Source organism: Microtus oregoni, unplaced genomic scaffold (genome assembly GCF_018167655.1).
Source record: "Microtus oregoni isolate MIOR12 unplaced genomic scaffold, Mior012 000035F_ref0000213, whole genome shotgun sequence".
NCBI classification, from domain to species: Eukaryota; Metazoa; Chordata; class Mammalia; order Rodentia; family Cricetidae; genus Microtus; species Microtus oregoni.
Window position 1 is genome coordinate 27,690,075 of NW_024543094.1, and position 19,479 is coordinate 27,709,553.

The 19,479-nt window shown below is 41.4% G+C and overlaps 1 protein-coding gene across 1 annotated transcript in view; it reads left to right on the forward strand.

Annotated features, from left to right (window-relative positions):
- Window positions 1–3,416: 3,416 nt before the first annotated feature.
- The window catches only part of LOC121432581 (sperm-associated antigen 6-like), a 44,484-nt gene continuing 28,421 nt past the window's right edge, over window positions 3,417–19,479 (forward strand). The window contains exons 1-3 of the mRNA XM_041630625.1: window positions 3,417–3,750; window positions 14,227–14,393; window positions 18,423–18,606. Of these exons, the coding sequence (XP_041486559.1) occupies window positions 3,417–3,750; window positions 14,227–14,393; window positions 18,423–18,606 (685 nt within the window). The remainder of the gene's footprint in view (window positions 3,751–14,226; window positions 14,394–18,422; window positions 18,607–19,479) is intronic.

The window sequence follows — 19,479 nt, forward strand, 5'->3', positions numbered from 1 at the left end:
AAGAATTCTGTAAAGATTGTGTGTGTGTATGTGTTTGAACTGCCTCTCAAATATCTTCTCTGCAGATATTACCCAAGAATTATGTAGTAGAAGCAAGTCCTTTTGCTATAGCTCTTTTAACTTAACATTCTGTCTTCTCCCTAATATTTTAATCATCCAAAATTAAATAATCTTATATATTTCATAAGAAACAACACATTAGTAAAAGGAGACAAGATAAAAGCAATTTTCAGCTGTCCACATGACTTTCAAATATTACACAGAACTGTAATCATTTGAATGATTCTTTTCAGTATGGTGTGATTTTTAAGGGGTGGAACAGTTTAAATGGCCAATAAGTGTTCCTTTAAGTTTTAAGAATATATAATTACATTATTGCTACACCTAACATTGTATGCCTAATATGAAAATAACTACCAGCAAAATATTTTTTTTTAATTTTGCTTTTAACTAAAGTTTATCTGGAAGAAGAGAAAGTTGTACACTAATTTGCACAGTGGATTCTTTTGCTATTAGTGAACATTTATTGCATGTACAGGTATCAGATGGACACTGAACATGCACACTGATCATGAAAACATTAAAAGGATCAATTTTTGCTCTTCTGTGGCTTATTTGCCAATGGATATAGATTATAATATGTGATATATATTACAGTTATATATTACTATGTATATCACATAATAGATAATAACTACATATTACTATTGCTATATATCTATATATTACTATTTATTTGAAGGACACCTAAATCAAGATTTGGGTATGAGGGGTTCTGTATTATGGGATGCATCTTGCTGTAGGTATTACCTCTGTTGAATTTTTGAAAGTTAGTCAGATGCAACTGCTTTTATGCAGAGGAAACATTATGTGTAAAGACAAGAAGGCACAGGAAAAAGTGGTGCCGAGCAGAAAAGGCCAGTGTTGAGGTATGGCTGGAGCTTGGGTGCAGGGGCCAGGTCTGGAGTCAGTTGAAGCTGGAGAGGAACAAGGCCTACGTGCAGAGCTGGGGTTTCTCCCGAAATAAAGGCAAAGCCATCTCAAGGCTTCCGGTGGGGGAATGTTTGTCTCAGTGCTGTTCTTGGGAATGTGGTTTTAGGTTAGTGTGGAGAATAGTTCAGCAGGGGTTGATAGCACCAGGAAGAAGAGACTGTTCATGCTGCAGCGGTTGGGTTGGCTAAGAGCCCTGGAAGGGGGAAGTGCACAGGATGCATTGAGTCAGAGTGGAGGGCAGGGCAGGTGAGGACAAAGATGGGCTGAAAGATTACTCCCAGAAGTCCTCTTGCCTGAATACACCTGGCACCGGATAGAAATGGAGGGCACACAAAAGCAGAAGGATTGTCTCCTCCTTCTCTAACTGTGGAGGACTGAGTGTCTGATGCGGTGAGCTCCTTGGAGACAGAGCGGAGCTTAGGAAGGCGAGCTGAGCTGGAAAGAGGTTTAAACACATGAAACTTACAAATTTATTTGAAAACTATAGGAAAGCCCATTTAATGTTTCCTCATGTAGTTATAAACATGTTCTAATCACTTTCTCTCCCATATAATACAATTTAATTGAAAGTAGCTTTTTTTTTTTTTTGATTTTTCGAGACAGGGTTTCTCCGTAGCTTTTGGTTCCTGTCCTGGAACTAGCTCTTGTAGACCAGGCTGGCCTCGAACTCACAGAGATCCACCTGCCTCTGCCGCCCGAGTGCTGGGATTAAAGGCGTGCGCCACCACCGCCCGGCTTGAAAGTAGCTTTTTGTTTGTTTTTTTGAAACAGGGTTTTTTTTTTTTTTTTGTATAACAGCCCTGGCTATCCTGAAATTCCCTCTGTAGACCTGGCTGGCCTCAAACTCACAAAGATTCACCTGCCTCTTCCTCCTGAGTGCTGGGATTAAAGGCATGGCTGGAAATAATTTTTTAATGTGGTGTTAGGGATTGAGTCCAGGGCCCTGCACATGCCATCACTGAGCGACGCATTCTACTCTGAAATCACTTGTGTGTTCTCTTTTGAAATCTCATGGACAGATGGTAGTTGATCAAGAGTGAGATGGATACACTAGAAAAATTAGGGGAGCTTTCATTTGATATAGTGATCATAGACGATAATTATAGCAATGCTAATGGCAGAATAATATGAATGAAACAGACTGAGCCCTTTGGTGTCCTCTGTAGACTTAACACTTGAGCCCCTTTTCATTGGCTAGTAGACTATGACTGATGATAGGAGAAACAGAGAAATAGGCCGGTGTTGTAACTGGTATCTGCCTCAAGTTTGAAATGAGGATTTAGTGGGTTGCTATCTGCTTGTTTCTTAGGGAGACACTTGACACATGATAAGACTGAGTTTGTTAAATAAGAAATACATTTTTAATATCTTCTGCTGGAAAAGAACGCTTAAAAGAAATCCCACACTAGCTCAGAATTGAGAATAATAGACATTGGATTATGGGATATGCACACGCGCGTGCGTGTACACACACACACACACACACACACACACACACACACACACACGGTTATTTATTTAGGGGTAGACTCACAAATCAGAATCCTCTGCTGAAATGGAGAACAGAAACCGAATCCCACAGCTGGAAAAGAGGCTTTACACATGCTTTACATCGGCATAAATAGTATTAGAGGCCACACCCCAGTGGGCGGGTAACTACTGGTTGTAGGATTTTTTACAGCACCTCCCCCTTTTGTTTAAATAAGAAAACTCTAAGCCTAAGGCAAAATTATATACAATAAGAACAAATATATTCGATAATTATCCTATCCTAACTAGTTTAAGTCTTGTATAATAAATAACTTGGCCAAGTCATGAGAAGAAAGTCACTACAACTATCTAGTCTTCAATCCCATCGAAGACCCGAGAAGAGCCTTCCTTCTCAGAAGAGTCAGTAGATGTTCAGTGAGTATCTGTGACTCTGTCCCACCTTCCCAAGTCTCCCACTTTGGCAGTGACACCAGGTGTGCCAGTCCTCCACTCAGTGCTGATTCACGATGAAGCACCAAGATCTCAGAATGCCTTACAGCCAGTGAGAATAAATATAACAGGTAAAAATGGTCAAGTTTGCTCCTGACAGTTTTGTGAACCATTCGCCATCACAAATACTCCATGTGCTAACTGTGCGTTTTGGAACTTGTTCTGACTTAAATGGTAAGACATCCTGTGTTGTAGGGGCCATAACAGCTTAAATCACAATAAGCTTTGTAACTAGAACAGCACAACTAGTACTAAATTATGTATATACTAAAACTATGGCAAATTTACTAAAGTTCATGAATAATCAAATGCACTTTTAGTGGTCAGAGGTAATAATCATAAAGGTCAGAAGAAACTGAATGAGGTCCTGAAGGTCACAATTTTTAAAATGCAAGACAGACTTAAAAACAAACTATGTGTGGCCTTTGCTGCTACCGGAGACCATGTTGGTGTCCATGGCCTGTGTTACCACGGAAGGCCATGTAGATGTCCATGGTCCATGCTGGCCTGTGCTACAGACAAGGGCTGTGTTGACGTCCTGGTCTGTCCTGCTGCTGAAGGCCTTATTGAAGTCTGTGGTCCATGCTGCAGCCAGAGGCAATGTGATGGCCATGGTCTGTTCCTGCAGGAGGCCGTGTGGATGTCTGTGGTCCATGCTCTCACCAGAAGCCAAGTGGAAGTCCATGATCCATGTTGCTGCTGCCTGTAAAGGGGAAGGCAGCAGCTTCTTTTGCAGTGGTACTGATGGCTGCAGACCCATAGCTGAGAATAAGAGATGTGAGGATTGTGTTGTGGGATATTTGTACATTGTGTGAAGCTTGGGAATGTGGGTGTGTGTTATCTAGACTGCTTCTGTAGGGAACCCTGAGAAAACTGGGAAATGGTCATGTCCTGGAAGAATTAGCTGTATTATTTTTGTTCAGTCTCTGTGTAATGGGAGAACATGAGGGCTTATCAGAAGTCCTGGCTGGAGTGTGTGAACCTGGACTATCTCAGCTTTGAAGTTGTTTTGGATGTAGAATTTTGAGGAAACGGCAGCAGACACATCCTGAGAAGCTGGATCACCTGGGCTACTTGGCCTCATTGGTGTTTTATGCTTTTTTCTTTCTGAACGCACACAGACTTATATGTATCAGCGTTAACACAAGTATGGAATGTGTGGTGTGCACCTATGAGTAGGTGAAAGGCATCTGTCAACTTTATAAGTCTGTATGGACTGTATCACCAAGCTGTAATATAGCTCTCCATCTATGTTACATGAAAGGATGGCATACAAGTCATGCGAACTTTGTACCCAACAAGATTGATTTCAGAGCTGTTCCTGTGTTGAGGGATCAGAATATGTGTCACCTGCCCTGTAGCCTTTCTTGGCTTTCCCCCTCATGTCTGCAGTCAAGATCCTCAGGAGGTCTCTCCAATCAAAGCTGATTTTTATTAATTTATAAGAGAACCATAACTTTTTGTTTTCTGTGGAAACAAATTCATAAGCTCTCTCACAATATACTTTATGACGTCCATTTTGCAGTTAAGATGTTCTTAAAGTATATAGGTTTAGCTGGTGCACACCTTTAATCCCAGCACTCAAGAGGCAGAGGCAGGTGGATCTCTGTGAGTTCAAGGCCAGCCTGGTCAAAGAGTGAGTTTCAGGATAGGCTGCAAAGCTACACAGAGAAACCCTGTCTTGAAAATCCAAGTATATATTTGTGTGTGTTCCATAATCCAATGTCTCTCAGCAGCTATTGTTTTTGTGTACATTAGAATTAAAAAAATTCAGAGTCAACAAAGCATCATACAGGATGTTATACACCCTGTTATTTTCCATCTTTATGTGGCTTATTTTTATACTAATTTGCTATCTCTTTAAAGACTTTATTATTTTTAAGCTATTTATTTATTTTTGTTTTTTTAGACAGGGTTTCTCTGTAGTTTTGAAGCCTATCCTAGGACTTGCTCTGTAGACCAGGCTGGCCTCAAACTCACAGAGATCCACCTGTCTGCCTCCTGAGTGCTGGGATTAAAGGTCTGTGCCATCGCTACCTGGCAACTATTTATTTTTCCTATGACTGTCTATACCCATTTTTTCTTTTTTCAGCATCTAAGCATATCTTTAAACATATTTTACCTTTTTAGAGGTTTTCTGTGTCTGTAGCTGGCTTCTCTAAGTGCCTGTGGCATTCTCTGACTGTGTGAGACAAATCTTAAGCTGCATGTCAGCTGCCACGAGGCTCAACCTAGCACATGGACCTGGCGCATGGTGAAGTCAATGGCTGGAGCCGCAGCTCTGTATCTGCTGAGCACTGGCTTGCCTGAGAGACTGCAGGACTAGGAATCCACATCTGGCTTCTCGTCCAGAACTTTTCTTAGCTCTCTCAGGCCCTATGTTTGGATAGCTGAGCCTCCATATTAGATGCCATATATAGTCAGATTTTTCTTTGGGCAGTCAGCTCACAAATAATGACATGAGACTTCTTATTAATTATGAAAGCTCTCCCTATAGCTTAGGTTTGTTCCTAACTAGCTCCTCTAACTTAAATCAACCCATTTCTATTAGTCTATGTTCTACCATGTGGCATTACCTCTCTTCCATCTTGTACCTCCTGTTTCCTCTCTGTGCCTTCTGGCTTCTCTTACGTGCCTAGATTCCTTCTCTTACTTTCTCCCTCCTGCCTGTACCTCCTGCCTGGCTATTGGTCATTCAGCTTTTTATTACACAATATTATCACAGAAATACACCATCAACAGTGTACAAACATCTCACAACATTTCCCCCTTTTTGTCTAAATAGAAAGGAATGGTTTTAACTCTCACATAGTAAAACTATATACAAAAAGAACAATTATCAGAGAATTATAGGTACAATGTTTAGTCCATCTACATTTAGCAAATTAGGAGAAAGTACTGCGTTATCTGTCCTAGCTTAGTCCAAACTACTTAAGTTACTTTCTATCATAACTTGTATTACTTTCCTAAAAAAATATCTTTTAAACCTTAAAACCTCTAAAACAACTTAAGCTTTTATGCTTTTCAGCCTTAAAACTTGACAGCTCTTATGTAAGTTTCTTTCCTGAATTTGGTAACAAGGAAAATTGTGAAACTATAACTATCTAGTCTTCAATTCTACCAAGGACCTGAAAAGGACATAATATTACCTGAATAAACAGGACTTGTATAGCAAACAACTTCCAAAACTACAGAAATGACAGAAATAGCTGGCTGCCTGAGCAGTCACCCAAAGTTCCTCTGCAACATTGGGGCATCCAGCCTGCAGGCCTAGAGTATCTGACAGATTTTTCTGTGAAGCAGGAATTTTGAAGGCCTGTCCTACCTTGTCTTGTCAAAGTTTAGTAGTTGCTTTCTTTTGTGTTCCGCTTGTCCAGTTTGGACAGCATACTGTCAGCAGTCAAGGCCAGGGCATGTTTTATTTTATTTTATTTTTCTTTTTCAGCTCACTTTTGCCACAAAGAAAGCAAACTCCATATGGAGTTCTTTAATGCCCATCTTCTCTGAAATAGACTGGTGCTGCCAGGACTAGAGCAGACATGTCACTCTATCTTGAAAAGCCCCTTTTTTACTTAAACATTTTAAATGCCATATTATGTAGGTCTTTAAGTGTTTAAAGACCATCTATCTATTTAAAATATATCTCTGTTCAACCTTGAAAACATACCTAACATGACTATAAGTTTGATTGTTATAGATGATTAACTACCAATCTGTCTTTAATTATCCTAAATAGCTTTCAAGGACTAAAACTTTACATTACATTTTTAAATGAGCTACATAGCTACAATACCTTAAACAAGAGTAGTAACATATATATAGTATAACAAAAATAACCTTAAATATGTATTGATATACAAAAATCCATACCAATGTAAAATATTTTAGATCAATAGTTGTTCAAAAGTAGATTTGACAATCCACCCTTTTATTCCATCATTTTTATACTATATCTCCCCCTTTTTTTCCACTCAGAAAGAGATCCCTGGATCTAATCTCCTTTGTCTAACATGACCAATAACAACTTGTAATCAACCTTCCAAAATGATGACAAACAATTATAACCCATCAAATAACCAAAAATCATCCTCTAGGCTATAGGCCAAGCTTTCATAATTAATAAGTCTCCGTGTCATTATTGGGAGCTATCTTATGGGACAGAAAAAGACTAATCATAATTCTGTGGCAATCTTTCCCCTGCCTCACAAAAGAAAAGAAAAGAAACAGTTTAGACAGAAAGCTATTGAAAGAAAACTCTTAAAAATTGTGATAAGGATGCTGAAGTATAGTTCTCCATAGTTGATGGCTTCTGGTAGGGTGGAAGTGGGGAAGGACTCAGTTTTCTTTAAGGACCCGGCCACAGGGAGTTTGACCAAGCTCTAGTAAATACATGGGTAACATAAATTGGATTCTGCTTTTATTGGGGGAGTCATCACATTGGTGACAGTGGGTGGATCTGGGAGGACTGGAAAGTGAGTGTGATTGGTTACATTATGTGAAATTCCCAAATAATCGATAAAATATGTAAACATGTAATGTAGAAAGAAAAAAAAACAAGTAAGCATTAAAAGGGCAAATTGTTATAAGAAAATAAAAACAGTGAAGGAAATGAGAGCCTGTTATATATTAATCATTGTTGTGAAATAGTTTCAGTAAAATATAGCCACTTAAATATAATAGCTTATAGGAATCAAAATTACAAACCTATTAGAGGAGCTAGAGAGATGGCTCAGCAGGTCTTGGGTTAGGTTCTCAGGACCTGCATGGTGGCTCAAAACCATCTGTACCTCCAGTTCCAGGGAATCTGAAGATCCCTTCTAGCCTCCTTGGGCTCATACATGAACATGGTACACATACATATACCTAGGCACACAAATGCACATAAAGTAAAATTTGAAAAATTAGAATAAAAATTAATAACCAGTTGTATTATACTAGAATATGCTAACAACAGGAAAAAGTGGATGGGTGGCTTTTGGACCAGAGTCAAGGGTCTGAGTAAGCTGCATATTCAGAACTCTGCTGGGTAACTTGAATAGACCATGCCTACTCACATAAACAAGAGGACATAGATCATGTATGTCAGGGTGGCCGCTGTGCTTTTCTACATATCCAAGTCCCTTTCAGGGGTGCCATTTGCAGCATGATCCAAGGAAGTGGTGCCCCCAGGGCTTATGCAGTGCACAGCTTGAATAGCCATCCCCAATGGGTTGGGCATTGGTACAAATCTTCAGTGTGCTTATTTCTTTACCTCGGTAGCAGTAAGCGCTGCAAACAGAGAAATGGCTTCCCACCGCACTGCCAGTAACATTAAGGGGACATGGATTTGGCCTGCAGTGAGACTTGATCTTGCTCCAACCAGTCTTTCTAGATTTATCTCTTGCCTCATGAACCTTTTCCAGTCTTGTAATTCAGGGTAATAGGAATTTAGCAGGACTCAGAAACCAGGCTTCCATCCCTCTTCCTAGCCAGAAACAGCAGTGTTGCTTACCCCTGCCGCCCGCTCTATTGTCTGTCTCCTTAGGTCTTCCAGTTTTCCCACGCTGTGTGCCTTCAGTTCCGCACGCAGCTTTCTCCTTGTTTTTCCTACTTGCCGTCCTTTCTCCCCATTGTAGTCAGAGAGATTTAACATTTGATTCTGTTGCTACTTTACTGCCAGAATAAAGTTCCAAGTATTCAAAACAGTCAGTAGGAAACTTCCAGACTTCATTTCTGTTTTATCTCAGCCCCTTTCCTCCTGTCGCCTTCCTGTACTGTAGTCACCCTGCATTTGTGGCTGTCCTTTGACCTGTACAAGTACATGCTGTGGCATACATGTGTCCACACATGGACTACACTCAGACAGACAGATAGACAGACAGACAGACACACACACACACACACACACACACACACACACACACACACACCTGTAATAAAAAATGAGCAACTAAAATTTATTTTATATTTTCCTCAGTCAAAATAAGTAAATTTAAGATAGTTAAATAAAGCTCGTAACAGATACCTGAGCAACAATGGATGCCCCCTTTGCTTTTCCTTCTCTTCTTTTTTTTAAAGGTATTGAGAGGGGGGGGGCAGAGAGAGACAGAGAGAGACAGAGACAGAGAGGGACAGAGAGAGACAGAGAGGGACAGAGAGAGACAGAGAGAGACAGAGACAGAGAGAATGAGAGAGAGAGACAGAGACAGAGACAGAGACAGCGAGACAGAGAGGGACAGAGAGAGAGAGAGAGAGAGAGAGAGAGAGAGAGAGTAGTGCAGCACACAGGTGAGACCAGAGGACAACTTTCAGGAGTAAGTTTTCTCTTTCTACCATGTGGGTCCTGTAGATTTAGTTAAAGTCCTCAAGTAGGTACTTTTACTTGTTTAACCATCTTGCTAGCCTTTTTATTTTTATTTTTTCTTTCTTCTAGAGACAGGGTCTTGCTATGCAGTCCAAGTTAGCTTCATCACAACTGGGGAGCAAGTTTTCAAACATTTGAGCCTGCGTGGATATTTCAGACCCCAGTACTTCTGCTCAGAGGCAGAGGCAGTGCTCCTAGTGTGAGCATGAGCCTCATGCTATGCCTTTATTTATTTAAAAAGACGTAACCTCCCTGTGCTGCCCAAGCTGGCTCCAAGTTCTATGCTCAAAGGAGACAATTCTTAGCCCTTGAATAGCTGGTTCTATTTGTGGGCCCCACCTTGCCTGGCTAAAAGACTTACTGTGACTGAAGTAGACCAAAGGCCTATTAGCAGACCTTTTAAGAATAATATTAACTTTTTATTACAGTGATAATTTTAAATATTATTATGACATAGCTTCACATGTGGCAATACTTAAACAAGAAGTAAGTTGGGTGTTGAGAATACATCTTTCATTCCTGCATTCAGGAAGCCTCTGAGTTTATCTCTGTGAGTTCAAGGCCAGCCTGGTTTACAAATCAAGTTCTAGGACAGCTAGGCTACCTAAAGAGACTCTATCTCAAAAAAGAAATAGTGGACCAGGCTGCCCCTGAAATCACAGAGATTTGCTTGCCTCTGGGATTAAAGGTGTGTGCCACCACCGCCTCACTAAAAACTACACATATGTCTATTTGGCTTACACTTGTACATTGCTGTCCCTCACTGGAAGAAGCCAGGACTGGCTCTCAGGGCAGGAACCTGGACCCAGGAGCTGATGCAGAGATCACGGAGGTGTGCTGCCTATTGACTTGCTCCCTGCAGACTGCCCCGCTTGCCCTCTTACAGAACCCAGGACCACCAGCCCAGGAAGAGCATACCCATAACTGGCTGGGCCCTCCCCATCAATCACTGATTAGGAAAATGCCCTACAGCCAGATCTTATGGAGGCATTTCTTTCTATTTGGATTCCCTCCTTTCAGATAACCCTAGCTCATGTCAAGATGACATAAAACTAGCCAGCACACTGAGTGTCCTACCATTGAGGTACATGTTCAACCCCAAACTTATAATTAGAATAGTGAAGTCTCCAAGCCTGTGTGAGGTAAGAACTCCTCTTGGTAAAGAGACGTGCCTGGAGATGGTGCAGATAAAGCAGAAGCTGTGCTTTAGGAGGCAGACACTGGGGCACCATTTGAAAATTTATTTTCTTCTCTAATAAAGTTACCTTTCTCAAGGTGATTTATTGAATACAGTTATTCAAACCAAAGTATATCACACTGACTTTTCTATTTTCTGTAATTTTGGAGGTTTTAAAACTTGGTATTGATGCAACTGTCTAAAGTAAGGAATGTAGGAATATTATGATATGGCAGAAATACTGACATAGAAGGTTAACTCTGACTTGGGGCAAAGGAACAGAAGAAAAGGAATTATCAGTCATTCATTGGCTTTGCATTTTTAAAATGATTTATTTGTGTGTGTGTGTATGTGTAGGTATGTATATGTGTGTGTGTTGGTATGTACACTTAAGTTCAGGTGCCTGAGGAAGCCCCAGAAAGCAGTCCCCTGGAGTTGGAGTTATGAGTGTTGTGAGCTGCCTGATATCACTGAGGACTGAATTCAGATCCTATGGAAGAGCAGCAAATGCTCTTAACCTTTGAGCTACCTCTCCAGCCCTGGCTTAATAGTTTATGAGCCAGATGTATTTAAAAAAATGAGAAAAACATAAAAGGAAGAAAATTTTTTTGACTCTGTGGACTGGTGAAATAAAAACTAAAAATTTCCAAAATCGGGAAATTTGTAGTTGGTTAGTCATAACTAACAAGCCATTACTAATAAAGACTTAAAATTAAATTAAATATTATAACTCCAGATAATTCATTTTAAGATTTTTTTATTAGTTTTAAAGACAGGGTCTCACAATTTGCTATGGAAACTAAGCTGGTTTAAAACTCAGAGAGATTCTCCTTCCTCTGCCTCCCTAGTGCTGAGATTAAAGACGCGCACCACCATGTCTGGCTATTTTTCACATCACTAACAATTCAGAGTTCTTGTAGTTTAATTTAAAATACAATCCAATATGAATAACAAACTATTAACTGTTTTCTCAATTACATATTTCGAAATATGTATGCCTTCACGCACATATCAAAAAGAGAAAAGAAAAAAAGAAATACCAGATCCATCTGGAAAAAGAATAACTTGAAACTACATTGTGGTTCTTAAAAACACTATTTTTTAGCAACTTTATGGTTGTGGTCTCAAGAATGCATTCAGTGTGCTTCTTCACTATTTATGTTGTTGACGTCGTTTAATAAAGTGTCACATATTTATTATAAGTATGTCAAGTAATATTTGACAAGTCAGCCCAGTGAAGAGATGGGCCAAACAATTAAGTAAACATATTTGCAGTAAAGACAGAATGACCAATAAACACATGAGAAGGTGCTCAGCGTTCCTGGCCGGGGAAATGCACATCGGCCACAGTGAGCAGTGAGCAGCCGAAGCCCGCGCTCTAGATAGCCGCCACATACAGTGATGGGGATGCTGTAGGTTCTGAGCCCCTTGTGGTGTAGCTGCTTTGGAGACAGTGGGTCTTAGCTGGTGATGGTCAATAGCACTGTAAGCACACAGCATATTCATCATATACTTAAAAACGATGAAAATGGTGTCTGTCCATTGTGTTTTATCACAGCAAAACAAAACAATGAAGCGCTAAAAAGAAATCTTTTTTTAATATCCAGAAACTTTCCAGAAATAACCCATGTCAGCATTTGGTAATTATTTCAATTCTTTACTCTGTGCTTTAAACTGTCTGTTGTGAGACTTCTGTCGCTGTCTCTTTAGAAAGTCTAGATAAAAGTACCAACAGCATTCATGAACATGGGGCTTGGTTAACACAGGCCCTGAACCACATGCAAGCAGGCAGCCTCTCCTGTGCAGGCAGCTGTGGTCTTAGAGAGCATGGTCGAATCTGGCCAATTTAAACGGAAATAATAACCAAACGACACCGGAAAGCTAAGAAGATGCAGGCTGCATAATTAAATACATCTTGACAAGCATAGCTGTTTCTAGCTTGCACTATTTGGCAGTGCTATTTTTGGCTTGATTTCATGATACTGTAGATGCTATTTTTTCCCTTTCAAATATTTCTAAATATAAAATGAGACAAGAATATTTGCCAATATTCAAGTTTGTCTATCACCAGAATATTCTTTATTAATTTTTTTTTCTTTTTGGTTTTTTTGAGACAGAGTTTCCCTGTGTAACAGCCCTAGCTGTTCTGGAACTACCTCTTGTAGACCAGGCTGGCCTCGAACTCACAGAGATCTGCCTGCCTCTGCCTCCCAAGTGCTGGGATTAAAGGTGTGCACTACCACCACACAGCCCATTATGTTTTTATTTGCTTGTTTTGTGTGATGTGTGCGTGTGTGTATGTGTGTGTGTGTATGTGTGAGTGTCTGTGCGCTACAGGGTACATGTGGAGGTCAAAGGACAGCTGGGTTCTCTGCATGTGGGTCCTGGGGATGGAACTTGTATTTAGGCTTGGGGAGACATCTTTACTTGCTAAGCTGCTGATCCCCAGCAGGATTTATTTTTAAAGAATAGATGTAATGATATTGAGTTTAATAAATGTATATGTTAAATAACATTTAAAAAATCAAGGGGCACTTTGCCCCAGTCTGAATGCTGTCATTATTTCTTGTGACTTTAGACTTAGCAGTGTCACTGAGGCGGAAGTAGCACATGGCACTAAGAGGAAGTTGGTGTAAAGGGTTGGAATGTCCTGTGAGGTAGCCATGATGCATTTATCACTGGGTTCCCTTCCCCGGTCTTCTCTCTTCTCAATACACATTTGTTCACTAACTATCAGTAGAGAATGTCTGAATTCTCGATTCATTCCATCAGTTCCTAATTGTGGACATTTTACTTGGTCGTCCTCAGCTTCAGTTTCTTCATTGGTCCTTAAAGAGAGGGCCTAGCACTAAGGTTTCTCATGAGACGTGAGTTAACATGGAAAAGGTTCCCAGAGCAAAGCTTCTGCATGAAGCTCCAGGCTACATAAATGACTTACGTGGTGATGATGGCCATATAGCCACTGTGTCTTCAACCCTGGCACAAATATTATGGGGGAGCTAATGATACGTTTGCTTCCTTAGTGCAAGGATTTGTTTAAAGATCCAGTTGTGCCTTTGTGAGTGCGAGTGCTGGCCCCAGAACAATGGCTCTCCCGGCTCTCGAGTCTGAGACAGCCTGAAAGCATTTTCAGTCTGAAGAAAAGACCAAATGGGACAAAGGACCTGAAATGATCCTTGAGAGATAGGGTTTGTGAAGGTGGTGGGGTTGGGGGCTGGGCTTTGCCGCAGACATGCTACCTCTCTCTCATTCCTCTCTATGGCACCATAGGTGTTTACCTGTTGTGAAGAGATGTGAGTTCCCATCCAGCTCCAAAGCCACAATTTCCTCTGTGTTAGTAATTTTGGCAGCTAGGATGATTTTGTGTCTTGGCCAGTTAGATGCCTCCATAAGGATCCAGTTAGTTTTCAGTGAACATTCTGTGTGTGTGTGTGTGTGTGTGTGTGTGTGTGTGTCTGAGAGAGAGAGAGAGAGAAAGAGAGAGAGAGAGAGAAAGAGAGAGAGAGAGAGAGAGAGAGAGGAGAGAGCGAGCTTTGACCTTATGGTGCCTCTGCCTCAGCCTCAAAGCAGGGCATTACAGATATGTACTGCTATGCAGCTCGCTTCTGTTTGTTTTTTTCCTGATTTGTTTTATTTTTAAACCTTCATTTTCTCACTGAATAGATGCTGAATCACATGTTTTGCTTTGCAAATTAAAATTTTGCTGAGTTCTGGTTTTCATACTTTACCTCAGGTATAATGTCTTTGCTGAGGCCTCTTCTTTTGGACGTGGTTCCAACGATTCAACAGACTGCCGCCCTGGCCCTGGGGAGGCTGGCCAACTATAACGATGATTTAGCAGAAGCCGTTGTCAAGGGCGACATTCTTCCACAGCTTGTCTACTCATTGGCAGAGCAGAATGTAAGACTTTTTCAAAAACTTGTGTTTTTGTTTTCCTTAGATTTAAAAAATAGCTTTGGCACAGTTGTAAACTTGAAGGCATTAGTATCACTACGATGTTAATACAACCATAGATTCCTATATGTGGGTGAGAGCTTGCCTTGGAGCTGGTAGGAGGTTCTACGAAGAGGACTATGGAAAGGTTCAGGTGACTAGACTTAGACAACGCAATGTTTCTCTAGACTTCCCAGCACGAGGCTCTGCCTCAGGGAAGAGGCCAGCGCCCTGGTAAGACTGTGGCTGCTTTCGGCAGCCCCACCTGCAGGTGGATGGCGAGCGAGTGAGACACGGCCCTGAGGGAGAGATGGTGTTAAATGGGAAGTTTGATAAAGCATTTTTCCGAGAAAACAGGCAGTCTCACTCTTTAAAACCCTGGAGGCTGGAGAGACAGCTCAGCCATAAACTGCTTGCCCCACTAACATCAGTACCTGCGTTCAGTCTCCAGACTCCACGTAAAAATGGCAGGCACCGTGGCACAGGCTTCTAATCCCAGTCCCAGGGATGAAAGGCAGAAGCTTAAGGACCCCTGGGGTTTATTGACCAGCCAGTCCAGCATAACTGATGACCTAGGCCGAAGAGGGACTCTGACTCAAAGGAACAGAAGACTCCTAAGGATGACCCCCAAAGCTGACCTCTGGTCCACACACACACACACACACACACACACACACACACACACACAAGTACTTCGGTGTTATTTGATTTTTCTCTGCCTGTTTGGTATCCGTAAGTAGAATTTTGACTACTCATTCCACTCTTAACTTATCATAATGCAGCATGCCCCTTCTTTTGATGTCCTTAAGACTAGATTCCTACTTATAGAACAAAACATAAATAAGACCTGGAGAATGGGCAAAGGGATAGATACTTCCCCCAAAGAACATCTCCAAATGGTGAGATGCTCTCAAACGCAAATGCAAGAGAAACTTGGCAGCGTTGGTAAGAGACACAGCTAAAGGCATGCTGTGGTACCGCTGCACACTTAGCAGGAGGAGCAGAACGAATATTTCCTAGAAACATTCGATGTGTGGTGACAATGTGGAGAGGTAGGAGCCTGCAGGGGTCGCTGGGAGGAGTGTAGAACGGCGTGACTACTGTGAACAGTAATTCAGCAGGCATGCAGGGAGTTCAGGGTTTCAGGATACGAATGAGCAGTTCTTTCAGCTATGGACCTGGGAGAACTAAAAGCAAAGCTCACAACTCATATACAAGTGTTCGGAGCAGCATGACTTGACTCACAGCAGTCTGCAGGGCAAGTCATCAACAGATAAATGAGTAAAGAAATACCATCTGTTCCATACAATGACTGTTGGTTCTGTCATAAACAGGAATTGAGTACTGATAAATGTCACAACATGGCTGATTCTTAGATCATTATTCCACGTGAAAGATGCCAGACACAGAAGACTGCATAGTATAATTCATATGAATATACAGAATATGCAAATCCATGCAGACAGAAGCAGACTCATGGGTGCCAAGGGCTGGAGGAAGAAGGGAGAGAGGGAGTGACTGCTTTACTTTAAGGGATGCTTTTATTGGGGTGGGGGGGGCGTTGAGACAGGGATTCTCTGTGTAGCCCTGGCTGTCCTGTACACCAGGCTGGCCTCGAACTCAGAGATCTGCCTGCCTTTGCTTCCTGTCTCTGCTGAGATTAAAAGTGTGCACCACCACTGCCCGGGCCTTTAAAGGATCCTTGGGTGGTAAAAATGTTCTCGGCAGTGACATGCTCACAGTACTAGGACTGCATCACAGTTACGATGGGATTTTATGACATATTTATCTTACCAGGCTAAGACATCTTAACTGTACAGAAATTTGTTTGATTTTATAGGTTTATTTTTTAATGCCTTTTAAAGGAATTCTAGAAATTTCACTTTTCTGTGGGTGTTCCTGCTCCATATGTGCGGTGAGAGCAGGCGCTTTGGCTTTTGCCTTCCATGCATAAAGTCTTGATAGTTTTCTAAATATGACTTACTGTGTACTAGTTGTAAACAGACATCTAACAAGAGACAGAGGAGTGGGGAGGTGGCTTGGCTAGAGCCAAGGGTGCGAGGCAGTGCTGTGTGGCTATCACCGTCACGGTGGCTGCAGACCATGCCCTCTCCGACAGCCCTGTGAGCTTACATTCTGTTTTCAGTTCTTGGTACAGGAGTAAGGCTGTGAAATGTGAAACACTGGTCCGGTGCAGGAGAAGGGATCAGAAAGTGCCAGTTATAGGCACTGTACTTAGCAGGTAGCTGTTGGTACGTTTACATTATAAATGTGGTAATTCTACAGGATAAAGAGTCAAATTGGTTTAAGATAAGGACAAGAAATGTGCAAACACTATTTTTCATGATTATAATAAAGTATTATCTAGAAAGCTATCCTGAAAGTCTACCTTAATTTTTGAATAATTTACTAGAGAATAGATTTTTGACATAATTTAAGAAGCAAAAGGAAATATGTCACATTAAAACATGGGTATTAGCGCAGTACATTTTTATGTTAACATATGTCACTGTTTTAGATACAACACGTTCAAATACACATAGTGTGTTTTCTCTTATTTTTATTATTTATATTTTTAGCCTAAATGATAGAAGTCTTTCAGAGAAGGCAGTTGGCTGATCCTTCTTTAGTAGCGTGGTGGTTTGAATGACAATGACCATCTTAGGCTCATATATGTCAACACTTGATTTCCCAGTTGGCAAAACTGTTTGGGAAAGATTAGGAGATGTGGCCTTGTTGGAGGAGGTGTTTCACTGGGGCTGTGGGCTTTGAGGATTCAGAAGCCAATGCTAGCCATTTCCAGTTAGTTTTCTCTCTGCTTCCTGATTGTGTATCAGATGTAAGGTCTCAACTGCTACTCCAGAGCCATGCTGGCCTGCCTCCTGCAGGATAGATCATGGACTATATAACCTTTGAGAAGCGTGAACCCTCCAATGAAATTCTTTCTGTCATAAGTTACCTTAGTCATGGCATCTTCACAACAATAGAAAAATAACTAAGACAGTAACTAATATAAAGAAATCAAAGCTGATAATGTCAAGGAGATGACGGGTTTATTAATAGGGATGGAGAGCCCAGCTGAGCATGGTGATGTGCACATTTAGTCTTGGCACTCAGGATGTAGAGGCAGGTGGATGTCTGTGAACTCAAGACCAGAGTGGCCTATGTGGTAATTCAGGGTCAGCCCAGTGCACACAGTGAGACCTTACCTTAAAAAAAATAAGCAACAAAACCAACAGAGAATTCATGAGATCATCTCTATATTATTTTAATCACATAACAACCGTGTTGTAGTCAAATATTTCCTGCACATACTTTTAGCAAATGAATAGAAACATGTTACTCCTATGTTTTGCTTTCAATTTTTATCCCCTAACCAAGAAAAATTTATATATAGGACATACTATCCATATGAAGCAGCATTCACAATTCACACAATAGCTTACTTGTCTTTATTTTTTTTAAAAAAGCCTTTCTAGACAGAAAAACATGTCCTGTGTTAACCAGGAGAAGCGTTAGAAATGTTGTTACCTCTCTCTGCAATTGCCGTGTATCTTGGAGCGTAGCTGCTGTTCAGGATGACCTGCTGAGGTCAGGCAAGCTTGCCATGCTTAGAGGCTGAGAGAAAGTGAAGGAAAAGAGGTGGTCGGTTGACAGAGGCAGTCAGCGAGCTGCCGTTCTAGAGTTCCCAGTACCTTTCAGGATCAAGCAGATACAGAAAATCATATTATTTTATGAATCTGCAGAAAGTGCCATGTTTATATTTGATTTTATACAATTTCCAAATGCACACTTCAAAGTAAAATATGTGTAGTGTGATTTAAAACTCACCTCTTTCCAGGTTAATTACTGAACAGAAGCAAAGGCGGCTAAGTACCAGCGTTTGCGGACTATTTCAGTGTTTGCATTCGGTGGCCATTGCACTTTATGTTAATGCCATTTTTGTGTTGCTTTTGGGCTATTTTAGATTCTGGGTTTGTTCTCTTTTCCCTGTAGTGTGTCTACAAGAAAGCAGCTGCCTTCGTGCTGCGAGCAGTTGGTAAGCACTCTCCGCAGCTGGCACAGGCCACGGTTGACTGTGGCGCCCTGGACTCGCTGGTGATGTGCCTGGAAGATTTTGACCCTGGAGTCAAGGAGGCTGCAGCCTGGGCACTTGCATATATTGCAAGGCATAATGCAGGTACTGTGGGATGTTTGAAAAGAGGGTGACTCAAGTTTAGGTTTATTAGATAAAAACAGTTTTGTTTAGTAAATCGATGGAGTTTTAAAGTGTTGCTGGACATCATGAGAGAGCAGTCAGTCTCGAAGGAGAGCCATACTGTATGGCTCACGTATTTACAAAACACTTCTACATTTGAGTCCAACAGAAGGGAAATTTGAAGGAGATGGCTGATATGGCCAAGTGGGATTGGTAATGGCACGTTGCCTGTAATCCCAGCACTCAAGCAAATTCTACCAACCTGGGTTACACAGCAAGACACTGTCTCAAGAACCAAACCAAACCAAGCCAGAGAAAACAAAACAGTTCAGCCAAACAACCAGATAATTATTTTCTTGGCAGCTGGTCAGATAATGCCGCTTTTGTGGTTTGTCATCCTCTGAGGTCACGCTCATTCATGACAGGGCATTCCAAGTCAATCAAGGAGCCAATCACACCAATGAATGATGTGACAAGATGGGATAAAGCTGTAGGTAATGATTTATTCCCCTAAGCCGGCAGGAAGGAGCAGGAAGAAAATAAGGGCAACATTTTTTAAACTGAATCGTGATGAAGTCAACACGATGGGCTGGTAGCCCTGGAGAGGGCTGTGCAGACACATGATTGGGAGATGGCGTGTTGGGGAGAACATGCTGAAGAATGAACGACAGTGGCTTAGCTAGGAATCAACAAACGCAATATTGGAACACGATAGCCATCTGCTGATGGGGAGGAGGAACAGGGCAGGGCGGCCACGTGTCTGGGTCTGAATTTCAGCCTAGTACACTTAGCTGCTGTGTGACCTTCTGAACTTCAGCACCCTCGTCTGAACATAGGGCGGCCAACCGTCATTTC